Source organism: Salmo salar, chromosome ssa07 (assembly GCF_905237065.1).
Source record: "Salmo salar chromosome ssa07, Ssal_v3.1, whole genome shotgun sequence".
Lineage (NCBI taxonomy): Eukaryota > Metazoa > Chordata > Actinopteri > Salmoniformes > Salmonidae > Salmo > Salmo salar.
The window spans coordinates 64,156,032-64,178,531 of NC_059448.1; the positions used below are offsets into that span (position 1 = coordinate 64,156,032).

The following is a 22,500-nucleotide window of genomic DNA, read 5'->3' on the forward strand; positions in this document are numbered from 1 at the left end:
TGTCTGTCTGTCTGTCTGTCTGTCTGTCTGTCTGTCTGTCTGTCTGTCTGTCTGTCTGCCTGCCTGTCTGTCTCCCACTCCTCTGTGTGTCTGCCTGTCTGTCTTTCTGCTCTGAGAGCCTTTTTGTTAGGAGGAAAGAGGAAGTCATCTGTAAGTGTTTGCTGTGTGAGTCTGTAGTAATGAGGAAGTAATCTGTTAGATTCCCTGAACCCAGCAGTTCCTTGGCTATCTAGCTCCGCTAATCTGTTATTTCGGTGACTGGCCGTCTGTCCTTACTCTCCTTGGTCTGTAGGGAATTACAACCCCCACGCTGCTGCCACCTGATAGGCTGGTTATTACCATCCCTGGGTCTGGTGGCCACGGCAACCTGAACAGCAGGTCCTGTGGGGAAAACAAGTGTCTGGGTCAAGGGGTCACTATTGAGGAGTGATTTGTGATCTGTCCGGTATGTTTTGACAGCATAGATTAGGTCCGTACGGTCTAACTAAATGTAGAGCGGAGCAGAGGTCATTTGGAATCACACTCTCTTGATGAGTTGTTGCCCTGGCTGAGTAACTAGGATTGGAAAAGTCTGGTAGCTTCCACTAAATCCCCAGGTTTTCCAGGAATCCCAGTTGAAGAGTTGTCAGGTTTCCTGCTTATTCACACTGAGGATGGCTTGATGTCGAAACGTTTGGTTTGTTTTTTCCACACCTTTGTTTATGTACTTTTCTGCACAATGCACTTTTTGGGCATCATGATGTCCCAATAAATCATCTCTATTTTTGCATTTAAGCCTCAGTTTGTGATTCTTCCTAATTTGGTATAAAGGACCTTAAACCTTTTCCTGCAGTGGGGTAATCAGGGTCACACAGAGTGTTTCTTGGTAGTCTGAAACAAATCTACTTTGAAACTAAAATGTACACCTCACACACATGGTTATGGGCTTAGAAAAAGAACACGCGTGTACCAAGACTGGGTGTCCTCAGTCTGGATGTTGAGTGTCCTCAGTCTGGATGTTGAGTGTCCTCAGTCTGGATGTTGAGTGTCCTCAGTCTGGATGTTGAGTGTCCTCAGTCTTGGATGTTGAGTGTCCTCAGTCTGGATGTTGAGTGTCCTCAGTCTGGATGTTGAGTGTCCTCAGTCTTGGATGTTGAGAGTCCTCAGTCTGGATGTTGAGTGTCCTCAGTCTGGATGTTGAGTGTCTTCAGTCTGGATGTTGAGTGTCCTCAGTCTTGGATGTTGAGAGTCCTCAGTCTGGATGTTGAGTGTCCTCAGTCTGGATGTTGAGTGTCCTCAGTCTGGATGTTGAGTGTCCTGGATGTTGAGTGTCCTCAGTCTTGGATGTTGAGTGTCCTCAGTCTGGATGTTGAGTGTCCTCAGTCTGGATGTTGAGTGTCCTCAGTCTGGATGTTGAGTGTCCTCAGTCTTGGATGTTGAGAGTGTCCTCAGTCTTGGATGTTGAGAGTGTCCTCAGTCTTGGATGTTGAGAGTGTCCTCAGTCTTGGATGTTGAGTGTGTCCTCAGTCTTGGATGTTGAAAATGTCGTCGGTCTGATGGTTAAAACAATGGCTTGGTGTGGTATGTAAGAAGTTCCCGGTCGACAGAGGACAGGATAGGAGAGGAGCGTACGGCCATCCTCCTCCCTCCCTCCCTCCCTCCTCCCCTTCCAACCTCTCTTTATTCTTATCCTCCAGTGTGGCCTCCCTCCCTCCCTCCCTCCTCCCCTCCCTCCTCCCTCCCTCCCTCCCTCCCTCCTCCCTCCTCCCTCCCTCCCTCCCTCCTCTCTCATCTCCTCCCCTCCCTCCCTCCCTCCTCCCCTTCCATCCTCTCTTTATTCTTATCCTCCAGTGTGCCCTCCCTCCCCCCTCCCTCCCTCCTCCCCTTCCATCCTCTCTTTATTCTTATCCTCCAGTGTGCCCTCCCTCCCTCCCTCCCTCCCTCCCTCCCTCCCTCCCTCCTCCCCTTCCATCCTCTCTTTATTCTTATCCTCCAGTGTGCCCTCCCTCCCTCCCTCCCTCCCTCCCTCCCTCCTCCCCTTCCATCCTCTCTTTATTCTTATCCTCCAGTGTGCCCTCCCTCCCTCCCTCCCTCCTCCCTCCCTCCCTCCCTCCCTCCCTCCCTCCCTCCCTCCCTCCCTCCCTCCCTCCCTCCCTCCCTCCCTCCCTCCTCCCCTTCCATCCTCTCTTTATTCTTACCTCCAGTGTGCCCTCCCTCCCTCCCTCCCTCCCTCCCTCCCTCCTCCCCTTCCATCCTCTCTTTATTCTTATCCTCCAGTGTGGCCTCCCTCCCTCCCTCCCTCCCTCCCTCCCTCCCTCCCTCCCTCCCTCCCTCCCTCCCTCCCTCCCTCCCTCCCTCCCTCCTCCCCTTCCATCCTCTTTCTCCCTCCCTCCCTCCCTCCCTCCCTCCCTCCTCCCTCCCTCCCTCCCTCCTCCCCTTCCATCCTCTCTTTATTCTTATCCTCCAGTGTGCCTCCCTCCCTCCCTCCCTCCCTCCCTCCCTTCCATCCTCTCTTCTTATCCTCCAGTTCCCCCCCCTCCCTCCCTCCCTCCCTCCCTCCCTCCTCCCCTTCCATCCTCTCTTTATTCTTATCCTCCAGTGTGCCCTCCCCCTCCCTCCCTCCCTCCCTCCCTCCCTCCCTCCCTCCCTCCCTCCCTCCCTCCTCCCTCCCTCCCTCCCTCCCTCCCTCCCTCCCTCCCTCCTCCCCTTCCATCCTCTCTTTATTCTTATCCTCCAGTGTGGCCTCCCTCCCTCCCTCCCTCCCTCCCTCCCTCCCTCCCTCCCTCCCTCCCTCCCTCCCTCCCTCCCTCCCTCCCTCCCTCCCTCCCTCCTCCCCTTCCATCCTCTCTATATTCTTATCCTCCAGTGTGCCCTCCCTCCCTCCCTCCCTCCCTCCTCCCCTTCCATCCTCTCTATATTCTTATCCTCCAGTGTGCCCTCCCTCCCTCCCTCCTCCCTCCTCCCCTTCCATCCTCTCTATATTCTTATCCTCCAGTGTGCCCTCCCTCCCTCCCTCCCTCCCTCCTCCCCTTCCATCCTCTCTATATTCTTATCCTCCAGTGTGGCCTCCCTCCCTCCTCCCTCCCTCCCTCCTCCCCTTCCATCCTCTCTATATTCTTATCCTCCAGTGTGCCCTCCCTCCCTCCCTCCCTCCCTCCTCCCCCCTTCCATCCTCTCTTTATTCTTATCCTCCAGTGTGGCCTCCCTCCCTCCCTCCCTCCCTCCTCCCCTTCCATCCTCTCTATATTCTTATCCTCCAGTGTGCCCTCCCTCCCTCCCTCCCTCCTCCCCTTCCATCCTCTCTTTATTCTTATCCTCCAGTGTGCCCTCCCTCCCTCCCTCCCTCCCTCCTCCCCTTCCATCCTCTCTTTATTCTTATCCTCCAGTGTGCCCTCCCTCCCTCCTCCCTCCCTCCTCCTCCCTCCCTCCCTCCCTCCCTCCCTCCCTCCCTCCCTCCCTCCCTCCCTCCTCCCTCCCTCCCTCCCTCCCTCCCTCCCTCCCTCCCTCCCTCCCTCCCTCCTCCCCTTCCATCCTCTCTATATTCTTATCCTCCAGTGTGCCCTCCCTCCCTCCCTCCCTCCCTCCTCCCCTTCCATCCTCTCTATATTCTTATCCTCCAGTGTGCCCTCCCTCCCTCCCTCCTCCCCTTCCATCCTCTCTATATTCTTATCCTCCAGTGTGCCCTCCCTCCCTCCCTCCCTCCCTCCCTCCCTCCCTCCCTCCCTCCCTCCCTCCCTCCCTCCCTCCCTCCCTCCCTCCCTCCCTCCCTCCTCCTCCCCTTCCATCCTCTCTATATTCTTATCCTCCAGTGTGCCCTCCCTCCCTCCCTCCCTCCCTCCTCCCCTTCCATCCTCTCTTTATTCTTATCCTCCAGTGTGCCCTCCCTCCCTCCCTCCCTCCCTCCCTCCCTCCCTCCCTCCCCTTCCATCCTCTCTATATTCTTATCCTCCAGTGTGCCCTCCTCCCTCCTTCCCTCCCTCCTCTCCCTCCTCCTCCCTCCCTCCCTCCCTCCCTCCCTCCCTCCTCCCCCTTCCATCCTCTCTATATTCTTATCCTCCAGTGTGCCCTCCCTCCCTCCCTCCCTCCCTCCCTCCCTCCCTCCCTCCCTCCTCCCTCCCTCCCTCCCTCCCTCCCTCCCTCCCTCCCTCCTCCCCTTCCATCCTCTCTATATTCTTATCCTCCAGTGTGGCCAAGCTCATTAACCTCTCAGGAGATGTTCCTGGACAGTTCTGACTCCTCCTTCCAAATGTTCCATTGTTCCGTTTCAGAACCATAGAACCAGCTGTAATTCTAAGAATGTCTGGGTAATCGTGTATCGACTGAACCCTGACCTCTTGTATAAACCTTTGGCCTTGGCTTGCAATAGGTCCAGCCAGATAGGCCTTTAGAACAGACAGGCCTTTATAATCCGTACTGTAAACTGTACGTCCCACCTTTGTTGATATCCAAATGCCCCAACAGACCAACAAATACCTGAAAACTAAATATCTGATTGATTTAATCAGTTGACCTTTGCCCTCTGCTCTGTTCCAGGTACATCCAGGCTGCGACCTCTCCCAAGGACATCATCATCGTAGTGGACGTCAGCGGGAGTATGAAGGGTCTTAGGCTCACTATCGCCAAGCACACTATTAACACCATCCTGGACACACTAGGGGAGAACGACTTTGTCAATGTCATCGCCGTGAGTAACTAGGAGATTAACACACACGCACGCACGCACGCAGACATGCACACACACACACACTCACACACAAGCAAAACACACACAAGCAAAACACACACACATACAAGCAAGCAAAACACACACACACACACACACACACATACAAACAAACACACACACACAAGCAAAACACACACACACACACACACACACACACACACACACACACACACACACACACACACACACACACACACACACACACACACACACAAGCAAAACATACACACATGCCATTTAGGGCTGACCTGGTTTTAATTATACAGCTGCAATGGAATAAAATAATTGAATATAATGTGTGCATTTACAATCATACAAAATATATTATGGTGAATTATGGCAGAATGATTCATTTATTAATACAACCCCATCTGCCCAATTCAGACAGTGTTTATGGTTATATTGCTGGAAGGCCATAATGTATGATAAGGTAGCCCAGGCCAGAAGAGGATTGGACAACATGTGTCATGTGATGTTACATACACTGCTGTTGTAACGTTTTACATCACAGAGATTCTCTGTTCCAGCTGAGATTACACCTGCTGACCTCCTTAACTCTCCCTGACCTGTTTCCCTACCTGCTTTCCCCATGCGTTCTATCCCACAGTACAGCGACTACGTCCAATACGTGGAACCCTGCTTCAAGGGCACCCTGGTCCAGGCTGACCTGGACAACCGAGAGGTAACCAATGGAACTCTAATGCTAATTAACTCAATTCATCAATGAAGGCCCATAAGCTGTTTGCTCATTAAGGCTGGTTAAGAAGGCTCAGAGCGATAGGACTCACACCAGTGGGCCGGGTGCCACGAGACTACTGTTCCTGGCAGGGACTCGGAGTCACGAAGTGCTAAAGGGCTTTGATAGCACGACAACTCTTCCCTCTATCCCTCCCTCCCTCTATCCCTCCCTCCCTCTATCTCTCCCTCCCTCTCTCCCTCTATCTCTCCCTCCCTCTATCCCTCCCTCCCTCTATCTCTCCCTCCCTCTCTCCCTCTATCTCTCCCTCCCTCTATCCCTCCCTCCCTCTATCCCTCTCCTCTATCTCTCCCTCCCTCTATCCCTCCCTCTATCCCTCTCTCCCTCTATCTCTCCCCCTCTCTCCCTCTATCTCTCCCTCCCTCTATCCCTCTCTCCCTCTATCTCTCCCTCCCTCTATCCCTCCCTCCCTCTATCCCTCTATCTCTCCCTCCCTCTATCCCTCCCTCCCTCTATCTCTCCCTCTATCCCTCTATCTCTCGCTCCCTCTATCCCTCTCTCCCTCTATCTCTCCCTCCCTCTATCTCTCCCTCCCTCTATCCCCCCTCTATCTCTCCCTCCCTCTATCCCTCCCTCCCTCTATCTCTCCCTCTATCTCTCCCTCCCTCTCTCCCTCTATCTCTCCCTCCCTCTATCCCTCTCTCCCTCTCTCTATCCCTCCCTCCCTCCCTCTCTCCCTCTATCTCTCCCTCCCTCCCTCTCTCCCTCTATCCCTCCCTCCCTCTATCCCTCCCTCCCTCTATCTCTCCCTCCCTCTATCCCTCCCCCTCCCTCCCTCTATCCCTCCCTCCCTCTATCCCTCCCTCTATCCCTCCCTCCCTCTCTCCCTCTATCTCTCCCTCCCTCCCTCCCTCCCTCTATCTCTCCCTCCCTCTATCCCTCCCTCTATCTCACCCTCCCTCTATCTCTCCCTCCCTCTATCTCTCCCTCCCTCCCTCTATCTCTCCCTCCCTCTATCTCACCCTCTCTCTATCTCTCCCTCTATCTCACCCTCTCTCTATCTCTCCCTCTATCTCACCCTCTCTCTATCTCTCCCTCCCTCTATCCCTCCCTCTATCCCTCCCTCTATCTATCCCTCTATCCCTCCCTCTATCCCTCTATCCCTCCCTCTATCCCTCCCTCCTCCTCCCTCCCTCCCTCCCTCCCTCCTCCTCCCTCCCTCCCTCCCTCCTCCCTCCCTCCTCCTCCCTCCCTCCCTCCCTCCTCCCTCCCTCCCTCCCTCCCTCCCTCCCTCCCTCTATCCCTCCCTCCCTCTATCCCTCTCTCCCTCTATCCTAACTCCCTCTATCTCTCCTTCCCTCTATCCCTAACTCCCTCTCTCCCTCTATCTCTCCCTCCCTCTATCCCTCTCTCCCTCTATCTCTCCCTCCCTCTCTCCCTCTATCTCTCCCTCCCTCCCTCTCTCCCTCTATCTCTCCCTCCCTCCCTCTCTCCCTCTATCTCTCCATCCCTCTATCCCTCCCTCTATCTCTCCTTCCCTCTATCCCTCCCTCCCTCTACCCTAACTCCCTCTATCCCTCCCTCCCTCCCTCCCTCTATCCCTCCCCCTCCCTCTATCCCTAACTCCCTCCCTCCCTCCCTTCCTCCCTCCCTCCCTGACTCCCTCTATCCCTCCCTCTATCCCTAACTCCCTCCCTTCTTCCTCCCTCCCTCCCTGACTCCCTCTATCCCTCCCTCTATCCCAAACTCCCTCCTATCCCTCCCTAATTCCCTCGATCCCTCTCTCCTCTGCCTCCTTCAGTATTATCTCTCTCATTATTCTCATCTTCTTATGACATCACCGCTGCCAAATCCATCCTTCCCTCTCTCTCTTTCCCCTCCTATCAAATCAAATTAAAGTTTATTTGTCATGTGTGCTGAATACAACAGGAGTGAAATGATTACTTACAGGCTCTAACCAATAGTGCAGAAAAGCTATTAGCTGAACAATAGGTAGGTAAGGAAATAAAACAACAGTAAAAAGACAGGCTATATACAGTAGCGAGGCTATAAGAGTACCGAGGCTACATACAGACACCGGTTAGTCAGGCTGATTGAGGTAGTATGTACATGTAGATATGGTTAAAGTGACTATGCATATATGATAAACAGAGAGTAGCAGTAGCGTAAAAGAGTGGTTGGCTGGTGGTGCGACACAATGCAGATAGCCCGGTTAGCCACTGTGCGGGAGCACTGGTTGGTCGACCCAGTTGAGATAGTATGTACATGAATGTATAGTTAAAGTGACAATGCATATATCATAAACAGAGAGTAGCAGCTTAATCGAGGGGTTGGTTGGGGGGGGCAGACAATGCAAATAGTCCGGGTAGCCATTTGATTACCTGTTCAGGAGTCTTATGGCTTGGGGGTAAAAACGGTTGAGAAGCCTTTTTGTCCTAGACTTGGTACTCCGGTACCGCTTTCCCCCATATGGTCTCAATTCCTTTCATTTTATTCCTGTCTTTCCCTTCCTCTCCCCAGCCCATTTCCCCTTTCTTTATTTCCTTCCTCCCTCTAACCCTCTCTCCTATTCTCCCTGTCTCTTTTCTGTCTATCTGTCATCCCACCTGCCTCTAACCCTCTCTCCTATTCTCCCTGTCTCTTTTCTGTCTATCTGTCATCACACCTGCCTCTAACCCTCTCTCCTATTCTCCCTGTCTCTTTTCTGTCTATCTGTCATCACACCTGCCTCTAACCCTCTCTCCTATTCTCCCTGTCTCTTTTCTGTCTATCTGTCTTCACACCTGCCTCTAACCCTCTCTCCTATTCTCCCTGTCTCTTTTCTGTCTATCTGTCCTCCCTGCCTCTAACCCTCTCTCCTATTCTCCCTGTCTCTTTTCTGTCTATCTGTCATCCCACCTGCCTCTAACCCTCTCTCCTATTCTCCCTGTCTCTTTTCTGTCTATCTGTCATCACACCTGCCTCTAACCCTCTCTCCTATTCTCCCTGTCTCTTTTCTGTCTATCTGTCATCACACCTGCCTCTAACCCTCTCTCCTATTCTCCCTGTCTCTTTTCTGTCTATCTGTCACCACACCTGCCTCTAACCCTCTCTCCTATTCTCCCTGTCTCTTTTCTGTCTATCTGTCATCACACCTGCCTCTAACCCTCTCCTATCTCCTCTGTCTCCCTTTTCTGTCTATCTGTCATCACACCTGCCTCTAACCCTCTCTCCTATTCTCCATGTCTCTTTTCTGTCTATCTGTCATCACACCTGCCTCTAACCCTCTCTCCTATTCTCCATGTCTCTTTTCTGTCTATCTGTCATCACACCTGCCTCTAACCCTCTCTCCTATTCTCCCTGTCTCTTTTCTGTCTATCTGTCATCACACCTGCCTCTAACCCTCTCTCCTATTCTCCCTGTCTCTTTTCTGTCTATCTGTCATCACACCTGCTGTGGAGTTCAGTCTACTGTTAGTTGTGGATCAGGCATCACACCTGCTGTGGAGTTCGTTAGTGAGCATTTCTACTTCGCCAAGATAATCCATCCATTTGACAGGTGTGGCATTTAGGAAGCTGATTAAATAGCATGATCCTTACACAGGTGCACCTTGTGCTGGGGACAATAAAACTCCACTCTAAAATGTGCAGTTTTGTCACACAACACAATGCCACAGCGTGCAATTGGCATGCTGACTGCAGGAATTTCTATCAAAGCTGTTGCCAGAGAATTGAATGTTAATTTCTCTACCATAAGCCACCTCCAATGTTTTTTTGTTTGTTGAATTTGGCAGTACGTCCAACCGGCCTCACAACCGCAGGCCATGTGTAACCCCGCCAGCCCATTCTGATTGGCTGGGCCTGGCTCCCCAGGCATGGGTGGGCCATGGCTGCGTCCCTGCCCAGACATGTGAAATCCATAAATTAGGGCCTAAGGAATTAATTTCAATTGACTGATTAATTTCAATTGACTCTCTCCCTCTCTCTCCCTCCCTCTCTCTCCCTCTCTCTCTCTCTCTCTCTCTCTCTCTCTCTCTCCTCTCTCTCCCTCTCTCTCCCTCTCTCTCTCTCTCTCTCTCTCTCTCTCTCTCTCTCTCTCTCTCTCTCTCTCTCTCTCTCTCTCTCTCTCTCTCTCTCTCTCTCTCTCTCTCCCTCTCCCTCCCTCTCTCTCCCTCTCTCTCTCTCTCTCTCTGACTCTCCTTCTCTCTCTCTGCAGCACTTCAAGTTGCTGGTTGAGGAGCTCCAGGTAAAAGGAGAGGGCAAAGTCAAGAAGGCCATGAAGGAATCCTTCAAAATCCTCAATGAGGTTTGTCTTCTTTGGTGTATAGACATATCATCCTAGCTCAATCTTTAAAGGAATTCATTTATCTCCTTCCAGCTCTGCAAGGACTGATACTGTGTGCGTGGCACGTGTGTGTGTGTGTGTGTGTGTGTGTGTGTGTGTGTGTGTGTGTGTGTGTGTGTGTGTGTGTGTGTGTGTGTGTGTGTGTGTGTGTGTGTGTGTGTGTGTGTGTGTGTGTGTGTGTGTGTGTGTGTGTGTCCTCTAGGCTGCATCGTTGGGTCAGGGCAGTCTGTGTAACCAGGCCATCATGCTGATCACTGACGGAGCCATGGAGGATTATGAGGAAGTGTTTCAGGAGTTCAACTGGCCAGAACGCAGGGTAACCAACGTTACACACACACACACACACACGTCTCAGGAACCTCTTTCTCTTTTGGAGTGATTATGAGACAAGGGAGGCAGGACAAGGTGACACTAAGACAAGGGAGGGATGACAAGGTGACACTAAGACAAGGGAGGGATGACAAGGTGACACTAAGACAAGGGAGGTATGACAAGGTGCCACTAAGACAAGGGAGGTATGACAAGGTGACACTAAGACAAGGGAGGTATGACAAGGTGCCACTAAGACAAGGGAGGTATGACAAGGTGCCACTAAGACAAGGGAGGCAGGGTGACACTAAGACAAGGGAGGTATGACAAGGTGACACTAAGTCAAGGGAGGTATGACAAGGTGCCACTAAGACAAGGGAGGCAGGACTTGGTGACACTAAGACAAGGGAGGCAGGACAAGGTGACACTAAGACAAGGGAGGCAGGACTTGGTGACACTAAGACAAGGGAGGTATGACAAGGTGCCACTAAGACAAGGGAGGGATGACAAGGTGACACTAAGACAAGGGAGGTATGACAAGGTGACACTAAGACAAGGGAGGTATGACAAGGTGCCACTAAGACAAGGGAGGCAGGGTGCCACTAAGACAAGGGAGGCAGGACAAGGTGACACAAAGACAAGGGAGGTATGACAAGGTGACACTAAGACAAGGGAGGCAGGACAAGGTGACACTAAGACAAGGGAGGCAGGACAAGGTGACACTAAGACAAGGGAGGTATGACAAGGTGCCACTAAGACAAGGGAGGGACGACAAGGTGACACTAAGACAAGGGAGGCAGGACAAGGTGACACTAAGACAAGGGAGAGGTGACAAGGTGACACTAAGACAAGGGAGGCAGGACTAGGTGACACTAAGACAAGGGAGGTATGACAAGGTGACACTAAGACAAGGGAGGTATGACAAGGTGACACTAAGACAAGGGAGGCATGACAAGGTGACACTAAGACAAGTTAGGCAGGACAAGGTGACACTAAGACAAGGGAGGCAGGACAAGGTGACACTAAGACAAGGGAGGCAGGACAAGGTGACACTAAGACAAGGGAGGCAGGACAAGGTGACACTAAGACAAGGGAGGCAGGACTTGGTGACACTAAGACAAGGGAGGTATGACAAGGTGACACTAAGACAAGGGAGGCAGGACTAGGTGACACTAAGACAAGGGAGGTATGACAAGGTGACACTAAGACAAGGGAGGCAGGACAAGGTGACACTAAGACAAGGGAGGCAGGACAAGGTGACACTAAGACAAGGGAGGCAGGACAAGGTGACACTAAGACAAGGGAGGCAGGACAAGGTGACACTAAGACAAGGGAGGCAGGACAAGGTGACACTAGGTGCTGAAAACTATTTGTCTTTTTCAGGTCCGTGTGTTTACTTACCTTATTGGTCGAGAGGTGACCTTCGCTGACACTGTGAAGTGGATTGCTTGCAACAATAAAGGTCATTCTCTAATGCGGCTCTACAACCCACTGTATGGCCGTAACACTGTTCTGCAGGTCTGTTCTGCAGGTCTGTTCTGCAGGTCTGTTCTGCAGGTCTGTTCTGCAGGTCTGCATCTTCTGTGACCCCTCATCCTGACCCAGTAAAATATGACCCCTCATCCTGACCCAGTAAAATGTGCTCTATATGAATAGACAGCCTGTAATCAGTCTTAATCGACATCCATAATAACATAGCCTACCATCTGTATAATCACTGTATGTAGTGAGACATAGTAACACAGTCCTCCCATCTGTATAATCACTGTATGTAGTGAGACATAGTAACACAGTCCTCCCATCTGTATAATCACTGTATGTAGTGAGACATAGTAACACAGTCCTCCCATCTGTATAATCACTGTATGTAGTGAGACATAGTAACACAGTCCATCAGTCTTCAATCCCAATGACCGAGACAGGAGGGTTTAATGGAGTGTTGTTTTAACTGGTTTATCCCCTGTAAGCCTAAACACCAGCCTACCCAGTACTACTACACTACACTGTCTGAATCCTTTTCATTATGTGACTGCTGCAAATCTACACTCAGTCTGAATCCTTCACCAATACCACATTGATAGATCATGAATCCTGTGTGTGCGGTAGAGAGAGAGATTACGGCTGTGTTTGCATACTTTGGGCTGGAAAAAGAGGGAGAACAAATGGTCAGGATTGCAGTCGTTATAATGTCTGATTGCTGTGCTGCCCTCCTGTGGACGATGAGGATAATGCACCCCCACTAACAATCATCTAAACATGTGGACCATGAGGATAATGCACCCCCACTAACAATCATCTAAACATGTGGACCATGAGGATAATGCACTAACAATCATCTAAACATGTGGACGATGAGGATAATGCACCCCCACTAACAATCATCTAAACATGTGGACCATGAGGATAATGCACTAAAAATCATCTAAACATGTGGACGATGAGGATAATGCACCCCCACTAACAATCATCTAAACATGTGGACCATGAGGATAATGCACCCCCACTAACAATCATCTAAACATGTGGACCATGAGGATAATGCACCCCCCACTAACAATCATCTAAACATGTGGACGATGAGGATAATGCACTAACAATCATCTAAACATGTGGACGATGAGGATAATGCACCCCCACTAACAATCATCTAAACATGTGGACCATGAGGATAATGCACCCCCACTAACAATCATCTAAACATGTGGACCATGAGGATAATGCACCCCCCACTAACAATCATCTAAACATGTGGACGATGAGGATAATGCACCCCCACTAACAATCATCTAAACATGTGGACCATGAGGATAATGCACCCCCACTAACAATCATCTAAACATGTGGACCATGAGGATAATGCACCCCCACTAACAATCATCTAAACATGTGGACGATGAGGATAATGCACCCCCACTAACAATCATCTAAACATGTGGACCATGAGGATAATGCACTAAAAATCATCTAAACATGTGGACGATGAGGATAATGCACCCCCACTAACAATCATCTAAACATGTGGACATGAGGATAATGCACCCCCCACTAACAATCATCTAAACATGTGGACGATGAGGATAATGCACTAACAATCATCTAAACATGTGGACGATGAGGATAATGCACCCCCACTAACAATCATCTAAACATGTGGACGATGAGGATAATGCACCCCCACTAACAATCATCTAAACATATGGACGATGAGGATAATGCACCCCCCCACTAACAATCATCTAAACATGTGGACGATGAGGATAATGCACCCCCACTAACAATCATCTAAACATGTGGACGATGAGGATAATGCACCCCCACTAACAATCATCTAAACATGTGGACGATGAGGATAATGCACCCCCACTAACAATCATCTAAACATGTGGACGATGAGGATAATGCACCCCCACTAACAATCATCTAAACATGTGGACGATGAGGATAATGCACCCCCACTAACAATCATCTAAACATGAGGATAATGCACCCCCCACTAACAATCATCTAAACATGTGGACGATGAGGATAATGCACCCCCACTAACAATCATCTAAACATGTGGACCATGAGGATAATGCACCCCCACTAACAATCATCTAAACATGTGGACGATGAGGATAATGCACTAACAATCATCTAAACATGTGGACGATGAGGATAATGCACCCCCACTAACAATCATCTAAACATGTGGACGATGAGGATAATGCACCCCCCACTAACAATCATCTAAACATGTGGACGATGAGGATAATGCACTAACAATCATCTAAACATGTGGACGATGAGGATAATGCACCCCCACTAACAATCATCTAAACATGTGGACGATGAGGATAATGCACCCCCATTAACAATCATCTAAACATGTGGACCATGAGGATAATGCACCCCCACTAACAATCATCTAAACATGTGGACCATGAGGATAATGCACCCCCACTAACAATCATCTAAACATGTGGACTGAGCTCAACACAAACACCCACTTATCACTGTCAGTTATACCCCAAAGCCCATCTGCTAATGCAGCTTTGTGTGTGTGTGTGTGTGTGTGTGTGTGTGTGTGTGTGTGTGTGTGTGTGTGTGTGTGTGTGTGTGTGTGTGTGTGTGTGTGTGTGTGTGTGTGTGTGTGTGTGTGTGTATTCTCACATATACCCTATATACCTTGTCCCATACAGGTTACTACACACACGTCTCCACGCTGGCCGATGTTCAGGAGAATGTCATGGAGTACCTTCACGTTCTGAGTCGACCAATGGTCATCAACCATGATCATGACATCATCTGGACAGAGGCTTACATGGACAGTGCGGTGAGACTCTCCTTCTCTCTCTTTCTCTGTATCTCTCCTTCTCTCTCTTTCTCTGTATCTCTCCTTCTCTCTCTTTCTCTGTATCTCTCTCCTTCTCTCTCTTTCTCTGTATCTCTCTCGCTCTCTCGCTCTCTCTCTCTAATAAACAAAAGTGAAATAAACAATAAAAATGAACAGTAAATATTACACTCACAAAAGTTCCAAAAGAGTAAAGACATTTCAAATGTCATATTATTTACATTTTAGTTATTTAGCAGACGCTCTTATCCAGAGCGACTTACAGTAGTGAAAGCATACATTTCATAAATTTTTTCTCGGTACTGGTCCCCCGTGGGAATCGAACCCACAACCCTAGCGTTGCAAACACCATGCTCTACCAACTGAGCTATGTGGGACTTTGTGCATATATTATGTATATATGCAGTGTTGTAACGATTTACAAAAGGGGAAATGAATAAACATAAATATGGGTTGTATTTACAATGGTGTTTGTTCTTCACTGGTTGCCCTTTTTTGTGGCAACAGGTCACACATCTTGCTGCTGTGATGTCACACTGTGGTATTTCACCCAATAGATATGGGAGTTTATCAAAATCGGGCTTGTTTTAAAATTCTTTATGGATCTGTGTAATCTGAGGGAAATATGTGTGTCTACTATGGTCATACATTTGGCAGGAGGTTAGGAAGTGCAGCTCAGTTTCCACCTCATTTTGTGGGCAGTGTGCACATAGCCTGTCTTCTCTTGAGAGCCAGGTCTGCCTACGGCGGCCTTTCTCAATAGCAAGGCTATGCTCACAGAGTCTGTACATAGTCAAAGCTGTCCTTAAGTTTGGGTCAGTCACAGTGGTCAGGTATTCTGCCACTGTGTACTCTCTGTTTAGGGCCAAATAGCATTCTAGTTTGCTCTGTTTTTTTAGTTAATTCTTTCCAATGTGTCAAGTAATTATCTTTTTGTTGGCTCATGATTTGGTTGGGTCTAATTGTGTTGCTGTCCTGGGGCTCTGTGGGGTGTGTTTGTGTTTGTGAACAGAGCCCCAGGACCAGCTTGCTTAGTGGGCTCTTCTCCAGGTTCATCTCTCTGTAGGTGATGGCTCTCTCTGTCTCACTCTCTGTCTCTCTCTCTCTCTCTCTCTCTACCTCTCTCTCTCTTTGTCTGTCTGTCTCTGCCTATCTCTCTCTTTGTCTCTATGTCTCTCTCTCTCTCTCTTTCTGACCCTCTCACTGTCTCTCTCTCTGTCTCTCTCTCTCTCTCTCTCTCTCTCTCTCTCTCTGACCCTCTCACTGTCTCTCTCTCTCTCTCTGTCTCTCTCTCTCTCTCTCTCTCTCTCTCTCTCTCTCTCTCTCTCTCTCTCTCTCTCTCTGTCTCTCTCTCTCTCAATTTTTTTTTCAATTCAATTCAATTCGCTTTATTGGCATGACGTAACAATATACATATTGCCAAAGCTTATTTTGGATATTTACAATATAAAAATAAATAAAAATGAGAATCAAATATTGTCAACGGGACAACAGTAACAACAATAACCAAGGGTCAAAATAACCAACACATTCAACAATAACAATAATCATACAGTAGAGGACATGTGCAGGTTTATTGGTCTGTCAGACACTGTCCCTCATCTTATGGCAGGCAGCAATGTAGTGCGCTGCCAACCCACAGCTCTCTGCGTCCTCCCCCAACAGGACGGGTAGCCTATCCTCATCAGAGAGGTCTGTGAAACCTTGAATAAGGGTTTCAAATTTGGGGAAATGACACTCTCTAATTGTTTTATATTTTTGACATTTTGTCAGGAAATGCAGCTCCGTCTCAGGTTCTGCTGTGGTGCAGTGGTTGCACAGCCTTTCCTCTACAGGGAGCCAGGTTTTCCTGTGTCTACCCTTCTCAATGGCAAGGCTGTGCTCACTGAGCCTGTACTTTGTCAAGGTTTTTCTAAGGTTTTGATCAGTAACCATGGTCAAATATTTAGCCACGGTGTACTGTCGATTTAGGGCCAGATAGCACTGCATTTTGCTTTGTGTTTGTGCTTGTGTTTCCCAATAAACAATGTAGTTTTGTTTTGACTGTGTTGTAATTTGGTTTATTCTGATTGATTGGATGTTCTGGTCCTGTGGCTTCAGTGTGTTAGTAGAACAGGTTTGTGAACTCAGCCCCAGGACCAGCTGGATGAGGGGACTCTTTTCTTTGCTCAGCTCTTGGCATTGCAGGGCTTGGTAATGATATGAGAGGGGGTCACTGTATTTTAGATGTTTCCAAAACTTAATTGCTCTTTTTTGAGTTTTTATTATTAGTGGATATTGGCCTAATTCTGCCCTGCATGCATTGTTTGTAGTTTTCCTCTGGACACGTAGGAGAATCTTACAGAACTCTGCATGTAGGGTTTCAATGGGGTGTTTGTCCCATTTGATGAAATCTTGTTTTGCAAGTGGACCCCACACCTCGCTGCCATAAAGTGCAATTGGTTCAATGACATATTCAATTAGTTTTAGCCAAATTTTAATAGGTATTTCAATTTGAATTTGCTTTTTAATGGCGTAGAATGCCCTGCGTGCTTTCTCTCTCAGTTCATTCACTGCCTCATTAAGGTGTCCAGTTGAGCTTATTTTTAAACCTAAGTAATTGTAGTGTGTACAGTACTCTATATATTTTGTACCAATTGAGAACTTTGGTCTAATTCCCTGAGATCTGGATCTTCTCTGGAAAATCATTATTTTAGTCTTTTTGGGGTTTACTGCCAGGGCCCAGGTCTGGCAGTACTGCTCTAGCAGGTCCAGGCTCTGCTGTAGGCCAGGTGCTGTGGGTGACATCAGGCATAGGTCATCTGCGAAGAGTAGGCATTTAACTTCTGAATTGTGGAGACTAACACCAGGGGCTGAGGATTTTTCTAGAATAGTGGCCAATTCGTTAATGTAAATATTGAATAGTGCAGGGCTCAGATTGCAACCCTGACGAAGGCCCCGCCCCTGGTTAAAGAATTCTGTTCTTTTCTTACCAATTTTAATGCTGCACGTATTGCCAGTATACATTGATTTAATTATGTCATATGTTTTACCCCCTACACCACTTTCAATAACTTTGTAGAACAGTCCTGTATGCCAAACAGAATCAAATGCTTTTTGGAAGTCGATAAAGCAAGCGTATATTTTGGTATTATTTTGGTGGACATGTTTATCTATCAGGGTGTGTAAGGTGTAAATATGATCAGTTGTGCGATGTTTTGGTATAAATCCAATTTGGCTTTTACTCAAGACATTGTGCTTATTAAGGAAGTTTAGAACTCTTACATTGATGATACTACAGAAAACCTTCCCCAGGTTACTGTTCACACAAATGCCTCTGTAATTGTTAGGGTCAAATTTGGCTCCGTTCTTAAAGATTGGGGTTATGAGTCCTTGATTCCAGATGTCAGGGAAATAACCTACACTCAGGATCAAATTAAACAGTTTTAATATAGCCAATTGAAATTTTGCACTAGTGAGTTTGAGCATCTCATTTAGGATGCCATCAGGTCCGCATGCTTTTTAAATTTGAGGGCCTGAAGTTTCTTATAGAGCTCCTGGTCAGTAATTGGGGAGTCCAATGGGTTTTGATTGTCCTTTATAGCTTTTTCTAATCCATTCAACTTCTCATGGATTTGGCGTTGTTCTGCGTTTGTGTCAATTTGAACGGTGTTGTAGAGTGTTTTGAAATGGGTTGTCCATATGTCACCATTTTGTATCGCTAATTCCTCTTGTTTCGATTTTTTTAGTTTTTTCCAATTTTGCCAAAAGTTGTTTGTGTTTATGGACTCCTCAATTAGTGTCAGCTGCTTGCTGTTGTACTGTGCTTTTTTGGTTCTGAGTGTACGTTTATAGAGTTTTAAAGTCTCACAGTAATGAAGGCGTAATTCACCATTATTTGGGTCTCTGTGCTTTTGGTTGGATAGTGTTCTAAGTTTTTTCCTTATAATTTTACAATCTGCATCAAACCAGTTGTCATCTGCGATTTTTTTAGTTTCGTTTTTTATCAATTTCAATTGTGCTTCTTTTGCCGTTTGCCTGAATATATAGTTGATGTTTCGTACTGCTAGATTGATGCCTTCTTTACTGTGAGTGAATGTGGTATCCAGAAAGTTATCTAAGAGTGTTTGGATATTTTGGTTCCAGGTTGCTTTCTGGTATTCTTCTGTGCTGTTTTGGGCCCATCTGTATGAATTTCTGATGTTGTACAGCATACTGGGCTGTGAATGTGTGGTTGTTTCCATGTCTGTTCTTTTGAGGAACAACGTAATTTGGCTGTGATCAGACAGAGGTGTTAGTGGCTTGACAGTGAATGAGCTGAGAGAGAAAGGGTCCATGTCTGTGATCATATAGTCTACTGTACTGTGGCCAAGAGGTGAGCAGTAGGTGAATCTCCCCAAAGAGTCCCCCCGTAACCTACCATTGACAAAGTACAGACCCAGGCTTCTACAGAGCTGCAAAAGATCCCTTCCGTTTTTGTTGACGGTGCTGTCACTGTTGTTTCTATGGGGGAGATTAAGACAGTTAGAAACAGTATGGCCTGTAATAAAGCTGTCCCCTCGTGTGCTCGTTAGATCAGGTAGTGTTCCTGTGCGCGCATTTGTGTCCCCACAGATGAGCACATTTCCCTGGGCCTGGAAATGGCACGTCTCTTCCTCAAGGGTGGGGAAGATCTCCTCTGAGTAATATGGGGATTCTGAGGGGGGATATATATTGCACAAAGGAACACATCTTTTTATGTCAGTACAAGTTCTTTTTTAGTTTTAACCAAATGTGGTATTTGCCAATTTTGAGGGGATCAATTAGATTTTGTAGTTCGGATTTGTACCAAATGATCAATCCTCCAGAGTCTCTGCCTCTATTGACAGAGCTGTGTTTCTGTGACGGCACAATGACCTCTCTGTAGCCTGTGGGACAGTGAGTGACAACGTCAGCCTTACACCATGTCTCCTGCAGAATGATGACATCAACATCTTTAAGATTTTTGTTGAACTCCAGTGCTAAACTCTTCAGACCAAAGGTTGATGAGTTTAGGCCCTGGATGTTCCACATGCTAACTGATAGTGATTTCATGTTGCAAAAAGAAAGAATAGCAGTCAGAAACACAGTAACTATTAACTAATAAGTTGTTAAGAGTGAGATAAACAGGATATCAGCTAACATTTATTCTGTTATTCTGTTAAATATTCCTATTCATTGAACAAGTAAATTCTAGTACAATAGGTGTGTGTGTGTGTGTGTGTGTTTGATGCGTCCGTGTGTGTTTAGTGCAGTTTAGTGCAGATGTATTGGAGGAGCTGTTTAATCTCACTTAATCCTACAGGGTTCTCCTGTCCTCTGACGACCTCCGCGTAGCTGCGCTGGTCCTGCTGTTGGGCCCTGTGAGGTGGAGGGGGCCAGGTCTGGGCCGTGGGACTTCCTCTCTGGTCGGGTAGGGGTGGTGGTCTGGTGCGGGATAATAGGCTGGGCCCGGTCTGGTCTGGCTGAGCCGATGGAAGTGGTGATGCTCTGGGGGTGGGTGGGGCCTGTGGGGTGCACTGGGTCTGGTGTGGCGTTGAAGGGGCCTGGGGCTCCTTGGTGGTGCAGTGGTCTGGTAGGGGTCTCTGGGTGGTCCTCTGTCCAGTACAGCATGGGGTGTTTGTCTACCAAGTGCCACGTCCTTTAGAGACTTGGCAAACATCCCTACTGTCTGCTTCCTCAGGTGGGAGTGGTCGTGTAGATGCTCTGGGGTGATTGTTGGGTGGTGAGCAACGTGTACGTTCGGGAGTAGGCCACACCCTCTGGTGATGTCAGCGTTGACTTTCTGAATAGTACGGGGATGAAAGTCTTTGCGGGGCAGCAGAGTGGAGATGGTGATGTGGGAGTTGGGGAACAACTCAGAGGCCCTCTCTGCTACTCTGTTGACCAGGCTGCCTACTCTCTCCTGTTCCTCTCGCAGGTTGTTGGTGCCGGTGTGAATAATAATGTGGCCTGGTGTGCCAAAGTCAGGCTGGGACAGGATGTGGAGTGCATCTTGTGTTTTTGGGCACCATATTTTGCACACCTTGTGTTGGGGGAAGAGTTTATCTTCTTGGATGAATTTCCCATTTGAGTCAATGAGGATGGCCACCTCAGAGGGTTTTGCCAGATTAGTGTGTTTACGGTCTGGGGCTGGAGTACACAGGGCCTGTGTACATGGAGGGGGGTGTGTCGGGGGGGGGCAGAGAGCTTCTCTCTGTAGTAGGGGTCTCTATTTGGGCCTCTTTGTTGACTGGGGGTGTGGGTAGAGTGTTGTCGGTATGGGGGGGATTGTGGGTAAAGGTGGGTCAGTGGGGTTGTTAGGGGTGGTGAGGGGCTGCAGCTTCTCTCTGGGAGTCTCTACAGTCTGTTCTCTGTGCTGTAGCACCCTCTTGATGACAGACAACTCCTTTGCCATCTCCTCCTTTACCTGCACTAGCTCTCTCCTTATGGTGGCCTTTACCTCCTCAAGAGCTGTGGTAAGGCTCTCTCTCAGCTCCTGGACAGAGTTCTTCAGCTGGGTCCTGCACTGGTTGATCTGGTCCTGTAGAAGCTCTGTGTCTGGGCTGGTGGTGGTGTAGCTGGGGGGCTGCTCCTTCAGCTCAGTAACCCATACCTCTAACACAGCCAGCCTGTCTCTCAACAGGCTGATGGTAGTGTGGTCTTGGCTCTGGTGGTTGTAGGCAGGCAGTGGGGAGGATAGTCCTGCTGTTGGGGTGCCTGAGGTGAGGGGAGAGGTCGGGGTGCTGTCCTTTTCTTTTTTGCTTTCTGCTATCTTCCTTAGAGTGGGGAAGTCCTGCACAACAGAGCTGAGTGCAGCCTCACTGCCCTGGACCATGATAGTGCCGTTCTGATGCATGTTTACCGTCAGAAACCTGTTTTCCTGGTCCTTATCGCTGTCCTCAAAAATCCCTTGCAGATGCCTCTCTTCGTGGTATAGCTGAAATGCCTGGTTACAGCTGTATGCCAGGCAGTAGTGTGGTCTGTGTAAAATAACAGGTTTGTAACAGTCCCGTTTTGTGAGCAGTCGGCGAACGAAGTTTCTGGGTTCTCCCTCAGAATTCTGTGTTTAAAGTTGATTCTTCCCTTCTCTGATTTGATTTCTGCTGGGTATTCAAAAAACAACGGCGAAAATCTCTCAGTCTCTGCCGTTGCTGTCGCTGCTAGCGCTGCCTCAGTGGCCATGTTGCTATGGTTACCACCAGTAAACGGTTAGGGCTAGACGATAAGCTAGCTGACAGATTTGAATATGGCTAGCTACCACGATAAAGATTGGTCTTTTAACTCACTCTCTGTCAATCTTTTCCTCCTGTGTTGATCTTCAGTTGTACAATTTGATTACCTATACATTTTTTGCTAATTTAGTCGTGTTAATCTCGCTCTTAACAACCAAAAAGTTATAACAAGTCAGGAGCTGTTCTTCTGCATGACTTCTCTCTCTGTCTCTCTCTCTCTCTGTCTCTCTCTCTCTCTCTCTCTCTCTCTCTCTCTCTCTGTCTCTCTGTCTCTCTCTCTGTCTCTCTCTCTCTCTCTCTCTCTGTCTCTCTCTCTGTCTCTCTCTCTCTCTGTCTCTCTCTCTGTCTCTCTCTCTCTCTCTCTCTCTCTCTCTCTTGTCTGTCTCTCTCTCTCTCTCTCTCTCTCTGTCTCTCTCTCTCTCTCTCTCTCTGTCTCTCTCTCTGTCTCTCTCTCTCTCTCTCTCTGTCTCTCTCTCTGTCTCTCTCTCTCTCTGTCTCTCTCTCTGTCTCTCTCTCTCTCTCTGTCTCTCTCTCTGTCTCTCTCTCTCTCTGTCTCTCTCTCTGTCTCTCTCTCTCTCTCTCTGTCTCTGTCTCTCTCTCTCTCTCTGTCTCTCTCTCTCTCTCTCTCTCTCTGTCTCTCTCTCTCTCTCTCTCTCTCTCTCTGTCTCTCTCTCTCTCTGTCTCTCTGTCTCTCTGTCTCTCTGTCTCTCTCTCTCTCTCTCTCTCTGTTATCTCTCTCTCTCTGTCTCTCTCTCTCTCTCTCTCTCTGTCTCTCTCTCTCTCTCTCTCTCTCTCTCTCTCTCTCTCTCTCTCTCTCTCTCTCGGTCTCTCTGTCTCTCTCTCTCTCTCTGTCTCTCTCTCTCTCTCTGTATCTCATTCTGCTCTGTTTCTCTGTTTGTCTTCATCTGTATATTGTTTTATC

General features: G+C 48.5%; 1 protein-coding gene across 7 annotated transcripts in view; it reads left to right on the forward strand.

The window, feature by feature from the left end:
• Positions 1-22,500, forward strand: part of LOC106592269 (voltage-dependent calcium channel subunit alpha-2/delta-4) — a 241,091-nt gene that overhangs the window by 31,094 nt on the left and 187,497 nt on the right. For all 7 annotated transcript variants that reach the window (XM_045722452.1, XM_045722455.1, XM_045722456.1 and 4 more), the window contains 6 exons: positions 4,513-4,663; positions 5,313-5,387; positions 9,597-9,686; positions 9,928-10,041; positions 11,418-11,496; positions 14,216-14,349. In XM_045722452.1, the coding sequence (XP_045578408.1) occupies positions 4,513-4,663; positions 5,313-5,387; positions 9,597-9,686; positions 9,928-10,041; positions 11,418-11,496; positions 14,216-14,349 (643 nt within the window). The remainder of the gene's footprint in view (positions 1-4,512; positions 4,664-5,312; positions 5,388-9,596; positions 9,687-9,927; positions 10,042-11,417; positions 11,497-14,215; positions 14,350-22,500) is intronic.